Raw genomic sequence first — 21,081 nt, forward strand, 5'->3', positions numbered from 1 at the left:
GTGGCCTGGAGGGGGGAGGGGCCCTCCCGCGCCATCAGCCCCTGTACTGGCAGGACACGTTTGGAGGGTCTATAGCGTGACCCGTGCATCCCTCCTTTGGAACGTGGGTGCATGCAGGGGTGTTCACATGTGGGGAGCAGTGGACTTATCTTCGTAGCACCTGAAAACGCAGGGGCGTGTGTGCATGGGGGGGGGGCTGCAGTGAAGCCGGAAGTCAGTTGAAGGTGTAGAAATGGGAAAGGGCGTGGTTCCCCCAGTGATGCCCCTCCCTTCCCTCAGCCCTGACCTGCCCACCTTTTCGCGCTTGCGTCTGAAGCTCTAAAGCACTGGGGTCTTAGCAGGGCTTTCCTCCAAGCCCCACCCCCAGTTTAACTGAGTGACCTTGGGCGGGTTTCTAGATTTCTGCCAAGTCCCCATTTGCTCATATGCCTCATAAGGTTTTGGTAAAGATTGTCATTTTGTAAAGCTTTTAGAGAGTACCTGCAACAGAGTGAATGCTTCATGCTTGGAACCTTTTATCCCTGGTGTCCAGAGGCCTCAGTTTTCTCAGTTGTTGATGGGTTGGAAGTGACAGTGACATCCTCTTGAGAAATCTGCCTTGATCATTAACCTGTGCGGTTCACACTCCTCTAGACACGGCTGTGGTGGCACTGGGGGGTGACGGTGGCAAGTGTGCCAATCGTGCTGGCCCACATGGAGCCAGTCGCTCAACAGGCATCTGGGAAATATCTATTGTCCTTAACTGGTGTGAATATGCTTAAGGCTCCCAGTTGGAAGAGGAGGATGAAATAGCATCTGGTCAGTCCTGAGGGGCTGGAGTCCTCCTGAGAAACTCACACACACTGCTGGGCGGGGGTGGGGGAGAGCAGCCTTTCCATTACTGCCTGGGAGCCTAGTTGGCACACGGGACTGGCGTTTGGGCCCTGCTATTCAGTAGACAGCTCTTTACACTCACTGGTTTTAGGCTTTGGCAGTGGTGCCTGAGGGATGATCTGAGCCAAGGACGAGCCATTTGAGGGCGTGATAATTGAGGGAGGAAAATTAATTGTCCTTAATTTGGCATAGGTCCCAAAGACCTTCCCTGTGTCAAGAATTCAGAGTAGATTCCTGGGACACGGGGCTGAAGCATTTGTATTGCTTTCATCCTTGGTCCTTACCTCCTGGCAGTAGGCGACAGAGGCTAGGTAACTCCTGGGCTATGGCTCTCTCAGAACCTAGTCACCCCTCACCCTGCACCCCATTCGCTCAAGCAGGTAGGCATAAAATCTGGGAAGAGCAAGTTTGGTGCCCTGGCCAGTGAGTAGCTCTAGCAGTCTTGAGCATCCCCAACTGTTGGAAGGGGTGGGGAGGGTGCCCCTAGGCCTTGGGTCTTGCTATCAATCTTGCTTGCAATCTTCCAGTTGATAGCAGGCCAAAGAAGCTGCACACACGCAGCTCTCTCTGTTCTCTTGCCTGTGTTTAATATAATCCTTTTCAAGAATCAGAGTGGAGAGTCAGGGCACTGTGAGATCGTAGTTATAGCCAAGGACACCCAGTGTTTACATTCAGAACTTACAGGACTGTGAGCAGGGGTGTGTATAGCCAGTTCCAGGGAAGTCAGGGGCCATACTGAGAGTTCTCCTGTGCCCCAGCCAGACACTCTTCTGGGATATCCCTAAAAGTTGCAATTTTTTTGTTGTTGTTGTTTTGTTTTGTTTTGCTTTTTTTTTGGGGGGGGGGACAGGGTTTCTGTGTAACAATTCTGGCTATACTGGAACTCACTTTGTAAATCAGGCTGGCCTTGAGAGATCTGCCTGCCTCTGCCTCCCAAATGCTGGGATTAAAGGCGTGCGGCACCACATCCTGGCTAGAAGTTGCAGCTTTAATGAGGTTCCTCTGCCTACTGTGGTTCTTCCAGCTTCCTCTCATGTCTGAGCCCCTAATTGTCCCCCCGTAGGTCTCCAGAGTGAGAGGGGAAAGCTGGTGTTGCCACCTGCCCTTTACTTTTCTCCCTTTTGAGGCTGAGTCTCTCTAGCATGGGAGCCTGGCCTCAACAAATGTTCTCACACAGTAATGCTGTGCTGGGCATGCGAGAGGGAAATGCAGAGTTGTGCCGCTTTTCCCCACTGCAAGGCCCTATTTTGCAAAAGGTAGACAAAGGGCAGACATTCCCAGAGCCTTCATTGAGAACCAAGCCTGGGAGAGGAGAGGGATTGCTGAGTTCTAGAGAACACTCGATGGTTGTGTTCCAGTGGGAAGGACTTCTTACCAATCTAGAATGAAAGGGGCCTCAGGCTATAGTTTCAGTACCTGAACCACCTGTTCTATATGGGTGGTTCTGGGTGCAGGTCCTGTATCAGGTACTCCCCAGTGCCCTGATGAAGTCTTTAAAGTATCTTTACATAGTGGACACCTAACCCCAGTAGACAGATGGAAAACAGAGAGTAAAGAGCACATACGGGCCCTAAAGATGGTAGGTAGTGGTGGAGATGGGAGTTCCCCATGGTCTACACTGGTCCAGCGCCTGGCTTCCCAGTTCTTGATGCTTCTGAGAGATGGAGATTGGGTAGCTTTGCCTCAGTCCATGAGGGCTGCTTTAGGAACCTGTATGAGGCAAGAATAGGCCTTGTGCAAGTGATTTCCTCTGGGAGTCACCAGCTCCAGGAAAAGTGGAGAGGAAAAACCAGGGCTATTTGTTTGTTTTATTTCGGTCGCCTTAGCCGGCACATACTCAGACTTGGTCCTTAGGGCCTGGTCATGGTCGTCAGGGTCAGGTTTGAGTGAGAAAGAAGGGCAAGGGTCAAGGCTGCAGCAGAGAATGGTCAGAGGCAAGACTCTAGAGTTAGGTCATTAAGAGGACAGGTGCCAGGGTCAGTGACCTGGGGCCCTGCCACATGGAGGATCTGAAGGGATGCAGGCCAAGCAGGGATATCACGTGCTGACAAGGAAGTGGAGGCTGGATGAGCTCAGAGCCACTAGTGGGGTTGTGGCTCTTGGTGCTTTGGGAGCTGTATCGCCCTTGCCGCCCCTGCTGCCCCTGCTCCCCCACGCCCAGTGTCCACATAGCACTCTGTGCTGCAGCCAGCAGAGCATTGATCTCTGTTCTTCCCAGGACCTACAGAGATAAGTGCTGACGTCTTCAGTCTGTGCTTCCCAGACTTGGAAACTCCCCAGCAGGGATGTGATAGTGCGGGCCCTCCTGCAGCCTCTGCCTTGCCAAAAGGACTTAGGTCTCTTGACTCCTCTTTTGGGGTAGGGCTCGTGCTTAGAAGTCAGGGGTGGAAAAGAGAAGGGTATTGTGGGTCAGGTTCTAACCTGAAAGTCAGAAGCAGCTACAGGGAGGCCTTCAGGGGCAACAGGGCCAGTCCTAATGCACATGCCACCCTTTGTCTGCAGAGGACCAGCTGCCGGCTGGGTTCCCGACCATCGACATGGGACCTCAGCTGAAGGTGGTGGAGAAGGCTCGTACGGCCACCATGCTGTGTGCAGCTGGTGGGAATCCAGACCCTGAGATCTCCTGGTTCAAAGACTTCCTTCCTGTGGACCCTACTTTAAGCAACGGCCGCATCAAGCAGCTACGCTCAGGTGAGCTGAGGGCAGAGTTTAGGAGCCATGAGTACCATGGGGAATTCATGGGGATGGGGAGTGAACGTTCCGAGGCAGACTGAGTAGTGTCCCCAATGTCGTGGACCAGATCTTGCCTTGGGAAGAAGATGCAGTGGCAAGTGCTGTCCTGGTCATTCCGGGATTGTTAGATGCCAGGGTCGGTTTCTCCTCCAAGCATGACAGGCCTGAGGAGGGCGCCCCTGGATTTTCATCTTCTGCTTTTCCATAGCCCACCTACGTCCGTGTTTTTCTAGGCAGCAAGGTTTTCTGGGGAAGGAGCCAGTGATGCTTGATTCATCAGGCATCAAATGAACCTTAAGAGCCTGAAACTAGGGGGATTTGCCTCTGTCCTTTGGCCACCAGAGCCACCTGTCTCCTGTGGATGTCTCAGTTGAGCCACCTTGGAGCCCTGGGAACAAGGATGCCACTGTGACCAGGAGGGAGGTGTCGCCCCATTGATCGATCTGCCTGTGAGGCTCCCGCCAAGAAAATTGATTCTGATTTTGTGGGTATGGAGTGGGTGGGAAAGGAGGATCAGAGTCAGCTGGGCTGCATGCTACATCCGCTAGCAGCTCAGGATAGACCCTCAGACTCTGCTCCAGAAGTCCTGCTGGTTGTTGGTAGCCCAGCTTTGGTTTGAGCTCCTGCTGCCCATCAGCTGTGATGTCAACATCATGAAGGATGTAACTACCTCTTTGGGGTCTCTGCTGGCTTCAGGGGTGCCTACCACTCTCAGCCCCCCCCCCCATCATCTTCCATCAGGCCCACACCGTCTTGGTGCCAGGGAGAAAAGGGAGTGATGAGCCCCCCAGCAGGGCAGGGTTCCGGCCCCAGCCACGGCCGCCTGAGACAGCCCACGAAGTGTTAGCTCATTTAATTTAATTAAAACTCAACAAGATGGAGGCAGCTGTAGTGCAGTTAATTAAAACAGCCATAATCAAGGCAGGAAATGGTCCGGCAGCGTTTGTGGCTGCTGCCCAGCACAGCACAGCGGCCGGCATGGCTATCTCCCCTGCATTTGCTCATGGGTGCCCCAGGCAGGTTCCCCATGCTGCCAGACGGCCCTCCCTACAGGCTTGACTCCTCCCCGAATGGCATTGACTGTCTGTGGCAGGCAGCAGTTCTGGGAAGGCCCGGTGTCTCCAGCATTTGTTCATCAAGTATTTATGTAGTGCTTACTGTGTGCCAGACCCCATGCCACCCCTTCCCTGCCCATCACTCCACCGGATGCTGCTCAGGCCTCTTCCTCTTTGTCCTCACAGTGGCCAACAGCCCTTCCTCCTTCTTGAGCAAACCCTCCTGCTTTCCCTTGGGATTTACCACCTTGACTTGCCTCTAGCTGCCCTGTTAGCCTTGCATGAAGTGCTGCTGGTTCCTCCAGATGAGAGACCTGCCAGTCTCATCCTTACTGACACAGTCTGTCCCCTGGTAGGCGAACCCATTGCTCTTGGTTCCTCAGTCACTACCTCCTTATTTGTACCCCTACTGGTCAACGCAGCCCAAACGTCCTGTGTGAGCTCCAGGGCCCACATTCAGTGCCTTCCGGATGTTCCCCATCTTGGACGAACAATGACTTCTTTTATAAACAGCCATGCCCTGCTCCCACTGACCCTTTCTCCATGAGTGGCAGCCTGAAAGACCCAACACTCCATCTGGTGAGGAGTCACATCCTTTCCATGTACCACCACGTGGCTCTCAAATTGGTCCCCTCTTCTCTTTCTGCTGCCTCTGTCTTAATCAGGGATACCACTGTTCTCCCTGCCTCCGGGCTCTCTCTAGAAACTCTGTCCTCTCGCAGCCTGTGCTATTGTCTATTCATCTTCCTCCTAGACTATGAAAGCCATGCTACGCTGGACCCTGGGATTAGAACCCTTGACCCTGCCCGCGTGGTCAGATGCGTGCTCTCGGTCAAGGCACCCTGCCCACATGGCCAGCTTTATCTCATCCTGTCCTATCTAGATCCACCCTAATTAGTTCTCTGACCTCAGTCAAATTAACTTCATCACCAGCTTTTCTCAGCTTACAGAGTAGCTGCCTTAAGCAAACGGGCAGTTTGCTGCCGGGTTTATGGTACCATCTCTGTCCTGCTTCCCGCCACTTCCCCGTTTGCAGGGAGCCTGTACCCAGCTTTGGCTCTTCCCCAGGAGCCACAGTTACCAGCGTTTGTCTCCAGCCCTGCTTACCTAGACGGGATGTGGTGGGGCTGAGACAGGTTTGCTTGGCAAGGTGCCCCTCCCCCCCATCCTCAGTTCTTCCTAAGTCCTCACTGCAGGACTATTCTCTTGACCTTGGGACCTTTCACTGAAGAGGATAGCTAGCTGCTCCTTTGACCTTTCCTACCACCAGGAAACTGACTTAAGGGTCATGGGTGTGTGCGTGTCAGGGGCGGGCAGTTCTTGTGTGTCCAGTGCTCCGGATGGAGGAGACATCCCTCCATAGAGTGGGTTGTCCCCTGTGCACTCTGTATTTACCAGGCCCCTTGTGGTTCTCATGTCACCAGCAGTTCATAGGGTGCTTTCCTACCCTTTGTTACCACTGAGTCTCTGTAACCCTTCTCAAGTAGGACAGGCCACGATTATCATAGCCACTTTCCGCAGGTCAGAGGGTCACCTGTGGAGATGAGGGTCTAAGGGCCCTCCTGGGAGGTAACCGGTGCTCAGTGCGTTCTAACAGCGTGTGCTAAACCTGGAGCCTGAGAAGTAGCCGTATCCCACTGCTCCAGACCTCAGCCTCTCGGGCTGGCAGTGTGCCCAGCTGAGGTGTGAGCTCTCCATGAAGGGCTCTTCTCCTGCTGCAGCAGTGTGACACGCTGCCACAGTAGCCTCATGGGCCACCTGAGCTTGAGACCTGAGGCAGGCCCAAGAAGGACAAGTACAGAAAGAGTGGCCTACTGTGGCTGAGACAGAACCATAGCCCCGACAGCCTCACCTCCCCATGGGGTCCAAGGCTGGGTCCTGAGGGGAAGCTGTTTGCCCATAAGCTCTGCCAGGCCTGAGCAGGGCTTTCCTGGGCTTCTGTATAGTCTGAGAACGCCACTGTAGAGAACGCCGTCACTAACCCGCAGAGCCAACCGAGCCTTCTACATGCCCACCACCCAGTGGTGTCAAGTGGAGATGGCGGCTCTGGCTGCAGGAGGAGGCCTTTGGTAAGATCCTCTGACTAGAAGTGCCCATCTACTTCACCCTGATGTGTGTGTGGCCGGGTCTTCCAGGAGGGTACAGTCAGTGTGTGAATACAATTTCTGGGCCCACTGGCATGAGTCTCCTAGGGAGGCTGCCTCTTGGGGCCCCTTCAGTCCCATATACCCGTCTAGTGAAATAGAAAGGGCAGAGTCTCTGTTTGCAGGCAGGGTACAATTCTGAGAAGTCGGTAGGTTAGCTATAGAAAGAGCAGAAGCCACAGGCGCTTGGCTGTATACACTACAACCCCTGCCCTAGCTCTGACTTAGACGACAGGAGGGCAGTCAGTGGTCAACTTTCTGGTCTTAGTATTGCTGACTTTAACTCAGAGAACCTTAAGGTGGCTTTGTTTGTCTAGAATATACCTATTGATGCTTACTGTGCTAGGTATTTAAGATGGATAAATTGTAAATATTTACTAATTATTTTAAAATAATTTAAAAACTATTAAGTGTTAAAAAATCTGAAATTTAAAAAAATAATTATATTCTAAAACAAAAAAAAATTTAGTGAGAAAATCCTCATTGTTAATGTAGAGCTTAAACGTGGCTGCATTTAGCCACATTTAAGTATTATAGGTTGTGTACCCGCCAGGAAATGTCACTCTGTATTCATGAGAGAAAGTGGCTAAATACGGCCAGTAACTCTCTCCCCGTTTTGAAAGCAAGGTCTTTACCGTATGGCTCTGGCTGACGTGATGATGCTTATTATATATTCCAACCTGTTCTGAAACTTTCCACAGTCATCCTGCCTCAGCCTCCCAAGTGCTGAGATTGCAGGCATGCTCCACGCCCTCCCCCCAGTCTTAGATTTATAGAAATTAATTGTAGGTTTTAATCTAGTGGACCCCCATCAGGGGTCTGCGCACACACGTACACACACACCGACCTCTGGTCTACATTGGAGAACTGGTATGATGGCGCTCACTTAGCCATGTGGTCACATACACTCCCAGCCACCGACTTTCCTTCCAGTCTCCATGTCTGCAGGATGTCCAGTAGGAAGGCCCTGAGCTAGACGGGCCAGATCCTGCTGCCTCACATCTAAGCCTCTTAATGTTTCCAGGTCTCTGTTCCCTCATTTGTGCATAGAGATGGGTATTTTTTCCAGGGGGCTGTTGCCAAGTTCAGTGAGACAAGACCTGATCTGTGGCCCAGAACACTTCTAACCCACCCCTGCCAAAGGAGCCAGAGGGTGGATAGACTTGGACCTGGGTCTATCTACAGGTTCCTGGCTCCAGTGGTTGAAGTGGGAGTCTCGGGAGAGGCACGTGTTGGAAGGCAAACCTGCTCAGGCCTCATAATAGACCTGGCTTTGGAAGGCAAGTGCCTGTCCCTCTTGGCTGCTGATCCCAGGGCTCGGAGGCAGCAGACACTCAAGGGGTGGGTGCTGGCCCTTTGCCTCTCACCAGATAGGCTGGGGAGCTCTGATCACTCTGTCCTTAATAGAGTCAGGTGGGTTTTATGGGCTGTCAGCCACTGGGCTGTGAGCTGACTGAGTCCCACACCTCCCTCCACTGCTGGATGCCAGGGCTGGTCCGTGTTTGGGGAGCCCTGGTCCGTGGTAACCTATGTAAGCTCTTCCCATAACCCTGCCTGCTTAAATGCCCTGGTTTTGTGGTGGTGAGTGCTCCCCTCAGACTCTTACCCCATGGGATTTGGGTGATCTTTAGGGTGGGTGCTGCCTCTTTTCTTCCCCTTCCCTTCCATCAGCCCAGCCAGCAAGGGTCACAGGAGCCCAGTCCTGCCTTCCTGACTCCTTATCAACACCTTCTCCTGCCCTCCACTTCCTCAGAGCAGTGCCATTGACCCAGGGGACATGCTCCACCCCCACTCAGCTTGGCCCAGCCTGGTGCTTGCCCACACAACACCTGAGTCACCTAAACAGACGCCTCAAGTTCTCTGTACGGTTAAGGCCCCTTTCTAGCGTTTTGTTTTATCTGATTTGGCTTTTGTGGCTTTCCTTTTGTACTAATGTTTCTCTCTGATCTTATTTGCATTCAAATTACCTCACCAGGTGGTTCACCAATCAGAGGTAAGAATGCTGTCCGTGCATCTCGCCATGCCAACCGCACCACGCCACGCCACTACTGTCGCCGTTGGTCACCTCCACTCCATCCCGTCCAGTCCGTCACCTCCCCATCCCCATCCTGACCTCTCCAGTCTCTTCACTACCAGCCACCACACACCTCCACTCTCAGCCATTCCCTCCTGTGACCTCATCCATTACAAGTCTGCATTGTGGAGATACCCCTGAGACCACCCAGGATGCCAAGCCCTGCGCCCCACTCCTAGGCCAGCCCCGCAGAAGGGATTCATTTGGTTCCCATAGTGAAGCCTAGCCTGTCCCTAAGGCTGGTATAGATGGAGACACTTCTTGTAAGGTTAGGGAGCATGACAAGTCTGGCCCTTTTCCTGAGAACTTTTTCCTTAAAATCCTCAATTACTACTTGGCTCTCCTAATACCTTGGTCCTGTGGTCAATGAGAACCCTCCCCCACCCCATATCTCTTCAGCAGCAAGGACTAGAGATTTTAGATTATTTTAGGTATTTTATTTAGATTTTAGATGGCAATGGGGGAAATACAGAGACCCATGCATAACTAGGTCACCTGACCTGTCAGCTTGCAGTCTCTCCAAGTAGCCATCTTGGAACAGGGCACTGCAACCTGCTGGGGAGAAAGCATAGACTCTGGACTCCTAAAGATCAGGGTTCAAGTCTGACTCAACCATCCCTCAGGTCCGTCTCCTCCTCTTAGGATTGGAGCAAGGACCCGCTACCCTCAGACTGTGAAACTTACAGGAGAGTGGGATTGTAGACGGTTTATCACACACAGAATGGTGGTTTCTGTTTTTTATCCCATCATTTTCTTCCTACATTTGTCAATGTTTGTGGGTACATCTAGACCCTCGGGTAAGGTGAAGAGTGCTCGGGACGGAAGTTGAGTTGGGGCTGGTCGCCTCCCGAGGGATGTAACTTGTCCTGATGGTAGAACTCAGTTCCCCTCCCTCTCTGCATCCCCCTGCACACCACCTTAGCACACTGACCTGCTTTCCCTGCTACTGGGTCTGGGTGTCCTATCAGACTGGAGATGTCTGTGTACAAATAGACTCAGGGTCTATACTGGGTCTTGTCCTAGTTAGCTTTCTGTTGTTGTGATAAACACCACGGCCGAAGGCCACTTGAGGAAGAAAGGGCTTAGTTGATCAACATATCCCGATTATAGTCTGTCATTGACAGAAACCAGGGCCGGAACTCAAGCAGGAGCAGAGACAGTGGAGGAAAGCTGACTTGCTCTCCGCGGCTTGCTCGGTTGCTTTCTTATACAGTCCAGGACTACCTGCCCAGCCCTGGCACCACCCGCAGTGAGCCAGGCCCTCTCCTCCATCAATTGTTAATCAAGAAAATATCCCACAGACTTGTCTACGGTCCAGTCTAATGGGGACTTTTTCTCAGTTGAGGTTCCCTCTTCCCATGTGACTAGCTGACGTCAAGTTGATGAAAATAACTAGCCAACAGAGGCCTCCTGACCAGACTTAGGCTCTGGTCACAGGGGGGTTTCTTCCTTCCATCATCTGTAACCCTAAACCAGGCACAATTTCCTGCCCTCAGCTTGTGGCACCAGCTACCTGTCTCCCCCAAACCTCTGCTGAGCTGACCTTGGACAACCCCCTCTAGCCAGGGCCCTGAGCCGCCCCTGCTCAGTGAACGTTTGCTGTAGCAGCGTCCATTCGCCCCATGAACATGACACACCGGCTGCCGTCAGCGCTGGTCTTGCAGTTGCGGGGTGTTGGGCTTGTGCTCTGATATGCTCTGATACGCGTGGGGAAGCCGAAGGCAAGGCCTTGGAGAGAGGCCAGCCCTTTGCCCTCGTGTGTTGGTGGCATCCCCTCCTACTCCACCTACAGCCCTTAGCCTTCTGGAGTTCACAGCCCCTCCTCCTGCCCTGAGTGGTGATGGCAGGAAGACAAAGTGTGGGCTTTGAAGGAGCTGTAGCTTGGACCCATAGTGTCTCCTCCGAGGCCTGGGCTGTGCGAATACAGTTTGGAATTCCCTCTGAGGTTCTTGGCCAGTTTTATTTGGGGCCCTTCAGTTTCTGTCTGTCCTGTGTGGGCGTGATTGTCAGTCAGGGTAGAGGAAGAAGTCCTTTAGAGCTGTTCAGCTGTTCATGCAGGAGGTGGTTTTCTGTCAGACTGTGTGTCCTGTGGGGGTTATTAGCGTCCGTTGGACTGTCCTGTGTGGGTGTAATTGTCTGTCAGATTGTTCCAGGGAGGGGCATGGTGCTTTGCCCTGTGAGTTTCTGTGTCATTGATAGCTTGCCCAGTACGCTTTCACTAGCAGTTTTCAAGTGTTTATTGCTGGGGGGAGGGGGGTAAATGCACGTGATCCTTCACCTTGGGGGTTCACTCACTTGACCTGACAGGACAGGTCCTCTCAGAGGGTCTTTTCAGCTACCCGCACTCCCCAGTCTTGGCTCCTGTCTGTCCGTCTGCGGCCAGAGCAGCCCCTCAGGGTGCTGGCCCGAGTGGGAGCTCCAGTCTCCATTAGCCTTCTGAATTATGCAGAAGCCTTGGTGGGTCGAAGCACTTTAACAGCGCCAAACTGAGGAAAGTAGCCGGAATGGGTGGGGCTCACAGGGTGGGGTAGAGTGGGAGGAGGTAGTGGGAGTGTGGGGCAGAGGCTGCTGGGCACCAAGCCCCAAGGCAAGCCCCTTCCAAGTAGGTGATGGTGTTTCAGGCTCTCACAGGCAAGGACATTGCTTGTTTAGGAATTTCTCGTCCTGTGGGTCTGTAGGCTTTGGGATAAGAGAATTGATAGGCATGATTATTGTTTTTTTTTTTTTAAATATTTATTTATTATGTATACAATATTCTGTCTGTGTGTATGCCTGCAGGCCACAAGAGGGCACCAGACCCCATTACAGATGGTTGTGAGCCACCATGTGGTTGCTGGGAATTGAACTCAGGACCTCTGGAAGAGCAGCCAATGCTCTTAACCTCTGAGCCATCTCTCCAGCCAGGCCTTAGGGACTCTTGGGACAGTGATGGGCACTCTGGATAGCTCCTGGGTGGAACAGGAACTGGTCCATAGTAAGGGCATCTTGCTTCAAAGAACAAGTTCTTGATTCTTGCTTAGAGGGACCTGGCTTATCAGAGTTTCCTGGAAGCCACTCAGGCCCTAGGCTGTGGCCCAGGTGAGCCACAGCCTAGGGCTACACGTGTTGTCAGGGCCTCTGTGTTCTAGGTCACACACAACATGGACCATGACTGACCGATTATCTTGTGTCCCCACAGGTGCCTTGCAGATTGAGAGCAGCGAGGAGTCTGACCAAGGCAAGTACGAGTGTGTGGCAACCAACGCAGCAGGCACACGCTACTCGGCTCCCGCGAACCTGTATGTGAGAGGTAAGGACTTGGCCACAGCTGGCTCCGTCACCTTGGAGCCAAACTTCACCTGCCAGGCATTGCTGCTTGGAGACCTTGCAGACACTGGAGGGACTCCGCAAGCCTCGCCTTTCCTTCCCACCTCTTTCTGCAGCAGTGCTCACCGCCACCAGCTCCGTAGCTCCCGCTGGGCAGGCTGCTACCTGCCTTCTTTCCCTTCAGGCCTTTGGGGAAGCAGACACTCGCCCCACCCCCACCCCTACTCCTGGGAGCTTTTGTATCTCTTGTAGGTCCTTGCTGCCTGGGCTTGGAGCCCTATGGGAGTCTGGAGCCTTCTAAGCAGACATTGGTGTGTGTGTGGTGTGTGTGCGTGTTGTGTATGTGTGTGTTGGGGGGGCATTTACACATGCATATGCATGCATGACCTGACTTTCTTCCTGCCTCCCCCAGCAGGGTGGGCTCTGGTTCTGAAATTTGGATCCCGCAGGCCTCAGTAATGGATCAGATTAGCCTTTTTGGAGGAGCCTTCTGTGTTCTATCACAAGCCCCACCCCTCATGTCGGGGTTAAGGCTGGGGTAGCTGTGAGCAGCTATGGGTATATTGCTGTGGCCGTTCCTAGTTGGAGAGAAACATACTGTGTGCGATTTATAGTTGGGTCTACGGCGAAGGGTCTGGGGACTGTTTTGGTGTGCCCAGCCTCTGTTCATAGCCCAAGGGGTCTCTCTGAGAACACATGGGATAGTCTAGAAAGCATGGTGCTCAGGAGAGGCCCTGGAAGCCCTCTACCCACACTGCCCTTTCACCTGGCCCTCCTGCACAAATGGATGTCATTAAAAGTTACATTGTCCCTCTTTGGGGGTCACTGAGAAGACCCCGCTTCCCTGCAGCCTCCATACAGCCGTGATTCTTTCCCATGGAAGGTTCCTCATCTTTTTGAGGGTGGGCTGCCCTTCCTCTAGCTTGCGGAGCCTGAGCGATGGCAGTGGCCCCTCTTCCTCTCAGAGCAGTTTGGTAGACTTGCTTACTCAAGGCAGAGAGAAGCAAGCTGCCAGCTACTTACTGAGGGCCTGCTGTGCCCCAGGGCACAGGTTGGTTCTGGAGAGACCACAGGTGTTGACCTGTTAGGTGAGCAGTCCAGCGCAGGTGGAGGAACTGTTTGTCTTGGGCTAATTGTGTTTCTTGGGAAAGCCCCATTGTTGCCCTTGCTCTTAGGTGTCCTGTAAACCAATTCAGTTGAGATGACCCACTGCCTGAATTTAGGAATACCATCAGGACAGAGACCTGGCATCCAGGTACTTCCTGGAAGCTAAAAGGAGTAGAGAAGTAAGGAGCATGGCCTTCACCCCAGGCTGACACTGGCTAAGTAGCTAACAAAGGCGCTGGAATCCGGCAAATTCCCTCTGGGAGATTAGCAGCTGAAGTGACTCTTCACAAAGACCAGCCTTCTCCCTGTTCAGCCACAGGGAAGTTCCTGGCTTCACTGAGGCAGCCCTGCTGCACAGGGCTACACCAGAGACAGGAGAATCAGGCACAGCCTTTGTAAACCCCAAGCCAGGTGTTTAAGCATGCCTTATGGCCTTCTCCTGGAGTAGAGAGGTCACAGGCAATACCAAAGCAGAAAAAGGCCACTCAGATAATACATAATACGGGGCATCTTAGCTAGGCACCACACCCATTAAACTAGCACTGTCAGGTTGGCTGTGGCCCTAGTGGCAGGTGGTGGCTGTCTCTGGAATTGGGTGGAGGTGGCCACTAGGGCACTGAGCAGGAGATCTTAATTCCGTGAAGCATCCCTACCTCCAGAGGCTCCACTGCCCACGTAAGATTAACTTGGGCATGACCGTAGCTAGATCCTGCCTTTTCCCGTCTCCTGGGATAAATTCCACTTGAAAGAGATTTGGAAGGTAGGGGTTCCTTTACCCTCAGCCCTTCCTGTCTAGAAAATTTATTACAGCCAGCCTCACTTCTGTCCCATTTTCCCACTCATATCTAAAACCCTTCTAAATCTATGCCAGCCCTTTGGGTCCAGGATTTATGTATATAAGAAAAGCCCTGGGGCTGGAGAGATGGCTCGGTGGTTGCTCTTGCAGAGGACCAAGGTTCAATTCCCAGCACTCACATGGTGGCTCACAACTGTATTCAACTTAAGTTCCAGGGGATCTGATGCCCTCTTCTAACGTCCACAGGCCCCAGGCACACATGTGGCACACGCAGGCAAAACATTCATACACGCGCACACACACACACACACACACACACACACACAAGTATTTAGCTGGGCAGTGGTGGTGTACACCTTTAATCCCAGCAGTCAGAAAGCAGAGGATGCGGCTACACTGAGAAACTCTGTCTTAAAAAAAAAAAAAGAAAGAAAGAAAAGCCCTAGTCAGTCGGTGGTGGCGCACGCCTTTAATCCCAGCACTCAGGAGGCAGAGGCAGGCGGATCTCTGTGAGTTCGAGGCCAGCCTGGTCTACAAAAGCTAGTTCCAGGACAGGTCCCAAAGCTACAGAGAAACCCTGTCTCAAAAAACCAAAAAGAAAGAAAGAAAGAAAGAAAGAAAGAAAGAAAGAAAGAAAGAAAGAAAGAAAGAAAGAAAGAAAGAAAAGCCCTGCTCTTTGCCCCTTGCCCCATAGTGTTTCCACTTTTCTTTTTATGCCTGGTAAAGTCTCATCTGCCCCAAGAAGTGTTCTGGGACAGCCTGTGTCATGCTAGCCACCAGCTCTGTATTTGGAATTCTGCATGTGGGTGGATAGGCGTGGAAGAGCCCTGCCCTGGTCCCTATCTGCTGGCCTCCTGTCTCCCAACATAGTGCCTTCAAGACTTCCTTCCGTAGTGGCTCCTGTTACCACCCAGAGATGGCAGTCTCCAACTCTGTCAGGGTTTGAGCCTCCTGAGTCAGGACTGTGTGGATTAGAGCTCAGGGGTTTCTTTAGTCCTGTTGACATTTTAGACGGTACGTACACATCTCTATTGAGGGCTATTCTCCACACAGTAGGGTATTTTAGAAGCATCCCTAACCAGTCAGGTACCGGTAGCGCCTCTTAGCCAAAGCAGCCTAAATGACCCCAGTTCTCCAGACACTGGCACCTAGAGGTGGTTTGCTGCTGCGGAGACCCTCTGCTTGGGACTGCTGCCTCGCAAGGGCTTCTGTCTCCATCTCTAACTTTGTTCTGCTGTGTCTTGCCTTCTCAGACTTAGCCTTCCCACATTCTCCTTCTGTTCCCCAAACTGTCAGGGCTCTCACTGCCTCTCTGAGGCCCTACGGCTATTCTCACCACTGGGGCAGTACGTACAAAACTCACAGCACACTGCTGGGTGAACAGGAAGCACAAACAAGTCAGCTGTCTGGGTTTCTGTTGGGATGGCGCTGGGGGACACACATCGTGCGTTTACATCTGACTTCGTTCACAGTTGCCTACAGTTCCACCCACAGTCTAGCAGGCCCAGGCACGCTGGGTGGACCAGCCTCTTTCTCCATCACCATCTGACTCCCTCCCTGAGTGACTCATTTTCTCCTTCTATCCACGGCGTGTCTCCCCTCCAGCTCTCAGGCATACAGCTTCCTGGGCCAAGGCAGATCCCTGCCCTTGGCAAAGCCTGGCTTACACGTACCGGGACTACCATTCTCCCCGTTCTCTTCAGGGACCTGGCACCTGAGCCGCTGCTGTCTGAAGTGAGGGTGTTACCGCCCAGCCTTTCTTCCCACAGGCATCCAGACGTGCTCACGGGGCTTCCTCACGGTGGTGGGGCTGTAGTGGCTTGTGTGCCTTGGTGGGTTTGTGAGCTGGGTGGGCCCTGACCTCAGAGCCCAGTTTACCAGGTCTGTCTGAGCTGAGGAGTGGGACTGGCCCATGCCCCACTTCTACCCCTCCCAGTTCTGCCCTCATTGTCCCTGGCACCCGCTGGTGGGCCCCAGCCCTGTCCACTGTGTCCCTCCATGAGTCCTGAGTCTTTTGTGAGCGGCGTGGTCCGTGTGCACCTGTGTGCACGTGTGTGTGCGAGGGGCACAGGAGTCTTGTCTTGTCTCTGTGCTGTGTGGGCAGATGGAGGTTGGCCTGTTTTTACTCTCTCTGTGTTTCTCCTTGTCTTTTTTTATTCCCTCCTCATCCTCATCGCACTCTGCCATCAATCCAAACTCTCATCTCTCAGATCAGCGAGAAGGTTGGTCTTTTTCACTTCTTATCCATCTACAGTTGGCCCACCGACTGTGCCCGTCAGTTGGGACCAGCGGGCTTGGTCAGCTCCCTCAGGCTCGCTCCAGCCGTGCCTGCCCGCCAGTTGGCCTCTGCTCATCACTGTTTGGGCTGGCTGGCAGGCAGGACCAGGGATGGGTGGGCAGGCCTTCTGCCCTGCATGCCCCTGCTGCTTGAGTCCCTGATGCACTGTGTGTCTGCATGTCCCCTTAGCCAGGCTCCACTGCTAGAGTGGCCACGCATGCATGGTGCATGGCACAAAACTGCACCCCACCGTTGCACCCAGGCCAGGCTAGCTGTTTGTTCCTGGTCAAGTTCAAGAGCGATTGTGGAGAGCTGTGGGTCAGAGGGACTGTAAGGGCTGATGTGCTTGACATGATCAGAGGGTTGGAGAAACTTCTATCATTTCCCCACCCTTATGTAAGCCATGTTTGCCTAAGAGAAGCCAGAACTGCGGAAGATAATAGGAAGAAGCTAGTTTAGAGTGAGTTGTCCCTTGAGATCTTGCAGTCTGCGACACAGTCCTGCAGTGTCTGCCCTGTCCTTGAGGCCCCTGAGCCTTACTTGTGTTTCATGAAGCAGACTTAAGACCAGCCTCTTGGTCTACCTCTCAGAGACAGTGACAGTTGTGACATAAGGCGAGTGGCATCACCTTGGCACACTGTGCAAGTGTCCCATCGCTGTATCTTTTCTGTCTCCTGCCAGGTCCAAACCAAGGTCACCCCACCTGCCCAGACCTCTCTGCCTGAGTGTCTCCACCAGCCTCTGTGTAGAGTGTGTGGCTTGCTAGTCAGCTAGCAGTCCTCAGCCCCGTGCTGGGCAGTGGCACTGGGAATCCACATCCAGGTTGCTTATTCCTGGAGTGGCTGAGTCAGCAACTGGAGTTTGATAGGGCCTTGAGTAGCAGTCAGCTCAACTGTAGGTTGGGCAGGGCTTCTAGAAACTGCTCAGATCCCCTCCCAGAGCAGTCCCCTTGGAGCCAGGCCTCTACTTCCCAGTCCTGGACTAGGAAGGGACTAGTGGTCCTTTACATATCCCGCGCTCTAAAGAGTCAGAGCAGCTCTCCTGTCCTCTGGACGTTGGGTGTTCAAGGAAGAAACATGACAGACCCAAGCTACCAAGTGCCCTCTGCATCTTGATCTGTGGTTTTGAGTTTACTCCAGGAGGACAAGGGAGCAGGTCAGGTGGAGGGCTGCAGCCCCAGCTCATATATCAGCATAAGCCTCTATCCATATGCACTCCTGAGCTCTGGGGCATTTCGGTTACACCATTTCGCTGACCAGGCGGATCTGCCAGGGTGTTCAGAAAACAGTCATCAGCAGACATCCTAGTCCGCAGTCACTCCCCACACACCCCTTCACCTTCCCTCTGCATCCTTTGTCCCTCGCTCCACCCACCCTGTGGTCCCACCAAAAATAAGCGCATACACAAATATTTAACGGGAAGGAGAAATGAGTTTCTAAATATTCCGGGGGGATTTGCCGGGCTGGTAATTTGTTTGGTGCTGATAATTGCATCTTACATTTTTCCAGCTTTACTTAAAACTGTGTGCCGGGTGTGCCAGCATTTAATTACTGCTCTGCGGCAGCCACAAGGTTATTTATTAAAGAGTTATTTTATCTTGATACAGTGGATCCTGCCCCTTATTCCCTCCTTAATGTTGTGTTATTTTCATCAGAGAAATTTCCGCCAGCGAATGCAGATTGCGGGGCTGCCTCCCCCTGCGATTAGGCTGTCACTCTACTGAATGCTGATGCCTCTGGGCGCCGCACCGCCCTATTATAGGGGGTTGTCAGCGCAAATAATTAGACTTAAAAGTTACAGCTGAAATATAATCCAGAAATGGCAGGGCCCTGTTTTGGAAATTGTCTATAAAATGTCAGCACTAAAGATGCACGGAGAACGGTAATAGACCGGCATTGTTGCAGCCTGAGAGTAGACCCTAAGAGCATTTCCCCCAGCTCCAGTTTTTTCTTCCCTGTGAGTCCAGGGTGAGTCCTGCTCCCCTTGGAGGCCTTGTGCTTCTGGCATCAGGGGGAGGATGGTGGAGATGCTGTGCTGAGTGGCATCAGCCACTTCCAGCTGTTGGCATAGGGTCAGGACACAGGGCCCCATTAGCATTCAAGACACTCTCTTGCCCCCGACCCATTAACCCTCTCCCCTGCAGATGTGCTGACCTGCCTGTGTGCTATGAGGCTGGCCTCCAGGACTCCGCACATGGCTGGGACCTAGTGCTCTTATGTGTGAGTGAGGTCCTCAGTGGTACACCTGGGGCCTAGTACGGGGGTAACCCTGACCTCATGCTTCTCTGTAGCCCCTAGAATTCTCTCCCTGCTACCTGCATCTTGGAGGGAAATAAAAACTATTCTTAGTATCACTTCCCACAGTGTGTCCGTTTTCTGACGGTGGCCAGAGTTGGAGGCTTTCAGAGGACTGGCCAGGGCACCACCTTCTTGGGCATCAGGCACGTATTTGGTGCAAAACATTCACAAGCACAAAATAATAAAATAAATCTAAATGAACAGAAAAAAAATTTTGTTGAACAGTGCTAGCACATGCCCTTAGAGCATGCCTTAGAGCACTCTAGAGGCAGAGGCAGACAGATTTCTGAGTCCAAGATCAACCCGATCTACAGAGCAAGTTCCAGGACAGCCAGGACTGCACAGAGAAACCCTGTCTCGAAAATAAATAATTTTTTTGAGGAGAGGGAGAATAGAAACCCACTTACAAGCAAATCTAAGCGAAACAAAGAGTCCCTTAGGTTACAGAACTTGGCCGTGTAGAAGTAGGTTGGATGTCGGGCAAGGCTGAGGCCAGGTCTTTAGACAGTGTGATCAGGCCATTGTCATTACCTCTGCTGCTCCACAGTTCTTATCTTTGTACTGGGGCAGGTCCTCCCATGCACTGGGAAAGGTTCCAGCCTGAGCTCAACTGCCCCTGTAGACTGTGTTTCTGCTCCCACCGGTTGTGTAAACATTCAAAGGTTGTTTCTGGTCCAAAGGTTGTTTCTCGTTAGCTGGGTCTGGATCACACGCTCCGTGTGCCAAGAATGGAGAGAGGGAGATGGCTCCCATAGAGAAAACGAAGATGGGATGGGCAGTGTTGCTCAGTGGTGGAGTACAAAATCTAGCATGTACGAGCCCCTGCCTTCAGTCTCTAGCACTCTTAACAGAAAAGGGGAGGGGGAGGGGGAAAGGAAGGGAGGTGCCGCTTCTGGACAAAGGCAGAACTCTGTGCAGCTATAATATACTCCTGATGCATATCTGACATGAGTCTGGAGAAGAGGCCGGGCCTGCGAGCCATTCACTGTGACTCACTTGGGGCTGCCAGTGTTGTGATTCCAGCTGAGGAACTTAGTGAAACAGCCGGAGGCGGTGTGGAAGCGGGTTCTATGCAAGGTCTTAGAGGCTGCCCGCCCGTGAGGAACCACACAGGAACTTGTTAATCAGGGGAATGCCCGTTGTCTGTGGGAAGCACGGGAGTGGTCAGGTAGAGGCCCACGAGATGAGGGGCCAGCTTAGAGCCTGCTCGAGCGAGCCCAGAAGTGCTGGTTGTAGTTTAGGTGTTAGTAGTGGCATTACCTACGTGTTTGGAGGGAAACTGATTTTGAAAGCTGTCTTAGACAGAGCCATAATATAGCCTGGTGACTCCTGCTAAATGTCTGAGCTCTGAGCTTCCGTTTGATCGCTGTGAAGTGAGGTGAGGTTGGACCTGGTGGTCTTTTCCAGTGCTTCTAGCTCTGCTTCTGTGATCTGGGGCTGTGTGAGATGCTTCGTATGTGGTACCATGGGTCCTCTGCATGTCTGGGCTCCCCAGCAAGAGTCCCCAGAGACCAGTGTTCTCGTAGCGTGCCCTTAGGTCACTTAGGCTTGCTGCCTGTCCTCTCTGGCCCTCTGTGGAAGGGAGACCAAAGAGGAGCCGTAGGAACCTCTACCAGCAGCTGCATGGCCTGTCTGCATGCTAAGCATGCCTCTGTGTGGCTAGGTCTTGTCCACCTTACCCCTCTGCATGCTCTGAATGTCTGTGCCAAGCTTGCTACTTGAAGGGTTGGTTCCAGGCTGTGCCCTGGACTGAGAAACTCAGGGCAGCTTCTGGCCAGAGGAGTCCAAGGCTGGAGGTCGTGGCCAGGCACAGCCACCCTCCTCCTCGAGACCTTCGCTCACTGGCGCAGAAAGCCGTCTGTTCGGCGCCCTCATCATGTACTGCCATCATCATGCCCATCCTGCCCGCGGACCACGTCCCTGGCCCGCCCAACCCCTTGTGCCTGTGCTAGCCCTCCTAAGAGGCAGTCCACGTTGTGGGTCTCAGGCTGGCCGTAAGCACAGCCAAGGCCCAGCAGGTAGCTGTGCCATTTCCTCTTCTCTCCTGAGGCTGTGGCCTGGAAGTGGAGACTTTGACTCCAGAGAACTGATCCTTTACCTGCCCCAGCCGTACTCTGAGGACCTGGATTTCTTTCATTGGTTCCCCATCTGGTCACTCTGGAGACACTGGAGGAGGGGAGGCAGGAGAAAGCAAGGGTGGTCACTGGAGGACCACCTGGACTGTGGCTCTAACCAGGCCTGACTCTTGCACTAAGTCCTGTGTGACCTTGGCCGACTATCCCAGGCCTTAAGATGGAAACTTGGTTGCAAGTTCTCAGTAAGAGGTATTCCAGATGGCTCCTGAGTACAGGGACCACTTCTAGTCCCAAAGTGAGGTGGGAAGTGGTGAGCCAGTCCGCCTGGCTCTGACAAGAGAGG

At 53.0% G+C, this 21,081-nt stretch overlaps 1 protein-coding gene across 3 annotated transcripts in view; it reads left to right on the forward strand.

The window, feature by feature from the left end:
• Window positions 1-21,081, forward strand: part of Ptprf (protein tyrosine phosphatase receptor type F) — an 81,645-nt gene that overhangs the window by 29,357 nt on the left and 31,207 nt on the right. For all 3 annotated transcript variants that reach the window (XM_050161204.1, XM_050161206.1, XM_050161205.1), the window contains exons 6-7: window positions 3,376-3,564; window positions 12,058-12,168. In XM_050161204.1, coding sequence (XP_050017161.1) covers window positions 3,376-3,564; window positions 12,058-12,168 — 300 coding nt within the window. The remainder of the gene's footprint in view (window positions 1-3,375; window positions 3,565-12,057; window positions 12,169-21,081) is intronic.

This window comes from Alexandromys fortis, unplaced genomic scaffold, assembly GCF_014885135.2.
Source record: "Alexandromys fortis isolate MF-2015 unplaced genomic scaffold, M_Fortis_MF-2015_v1.1 scaffold_122, whole genome shotgun sequence".
NCBI classification, from domain to species: domain Eukaryota; kingdom Metazoa; phylum Chordata; class Mammalia; order Rodentia; family Cricetidae; genus Alexandromys; species Alexandromys fortis.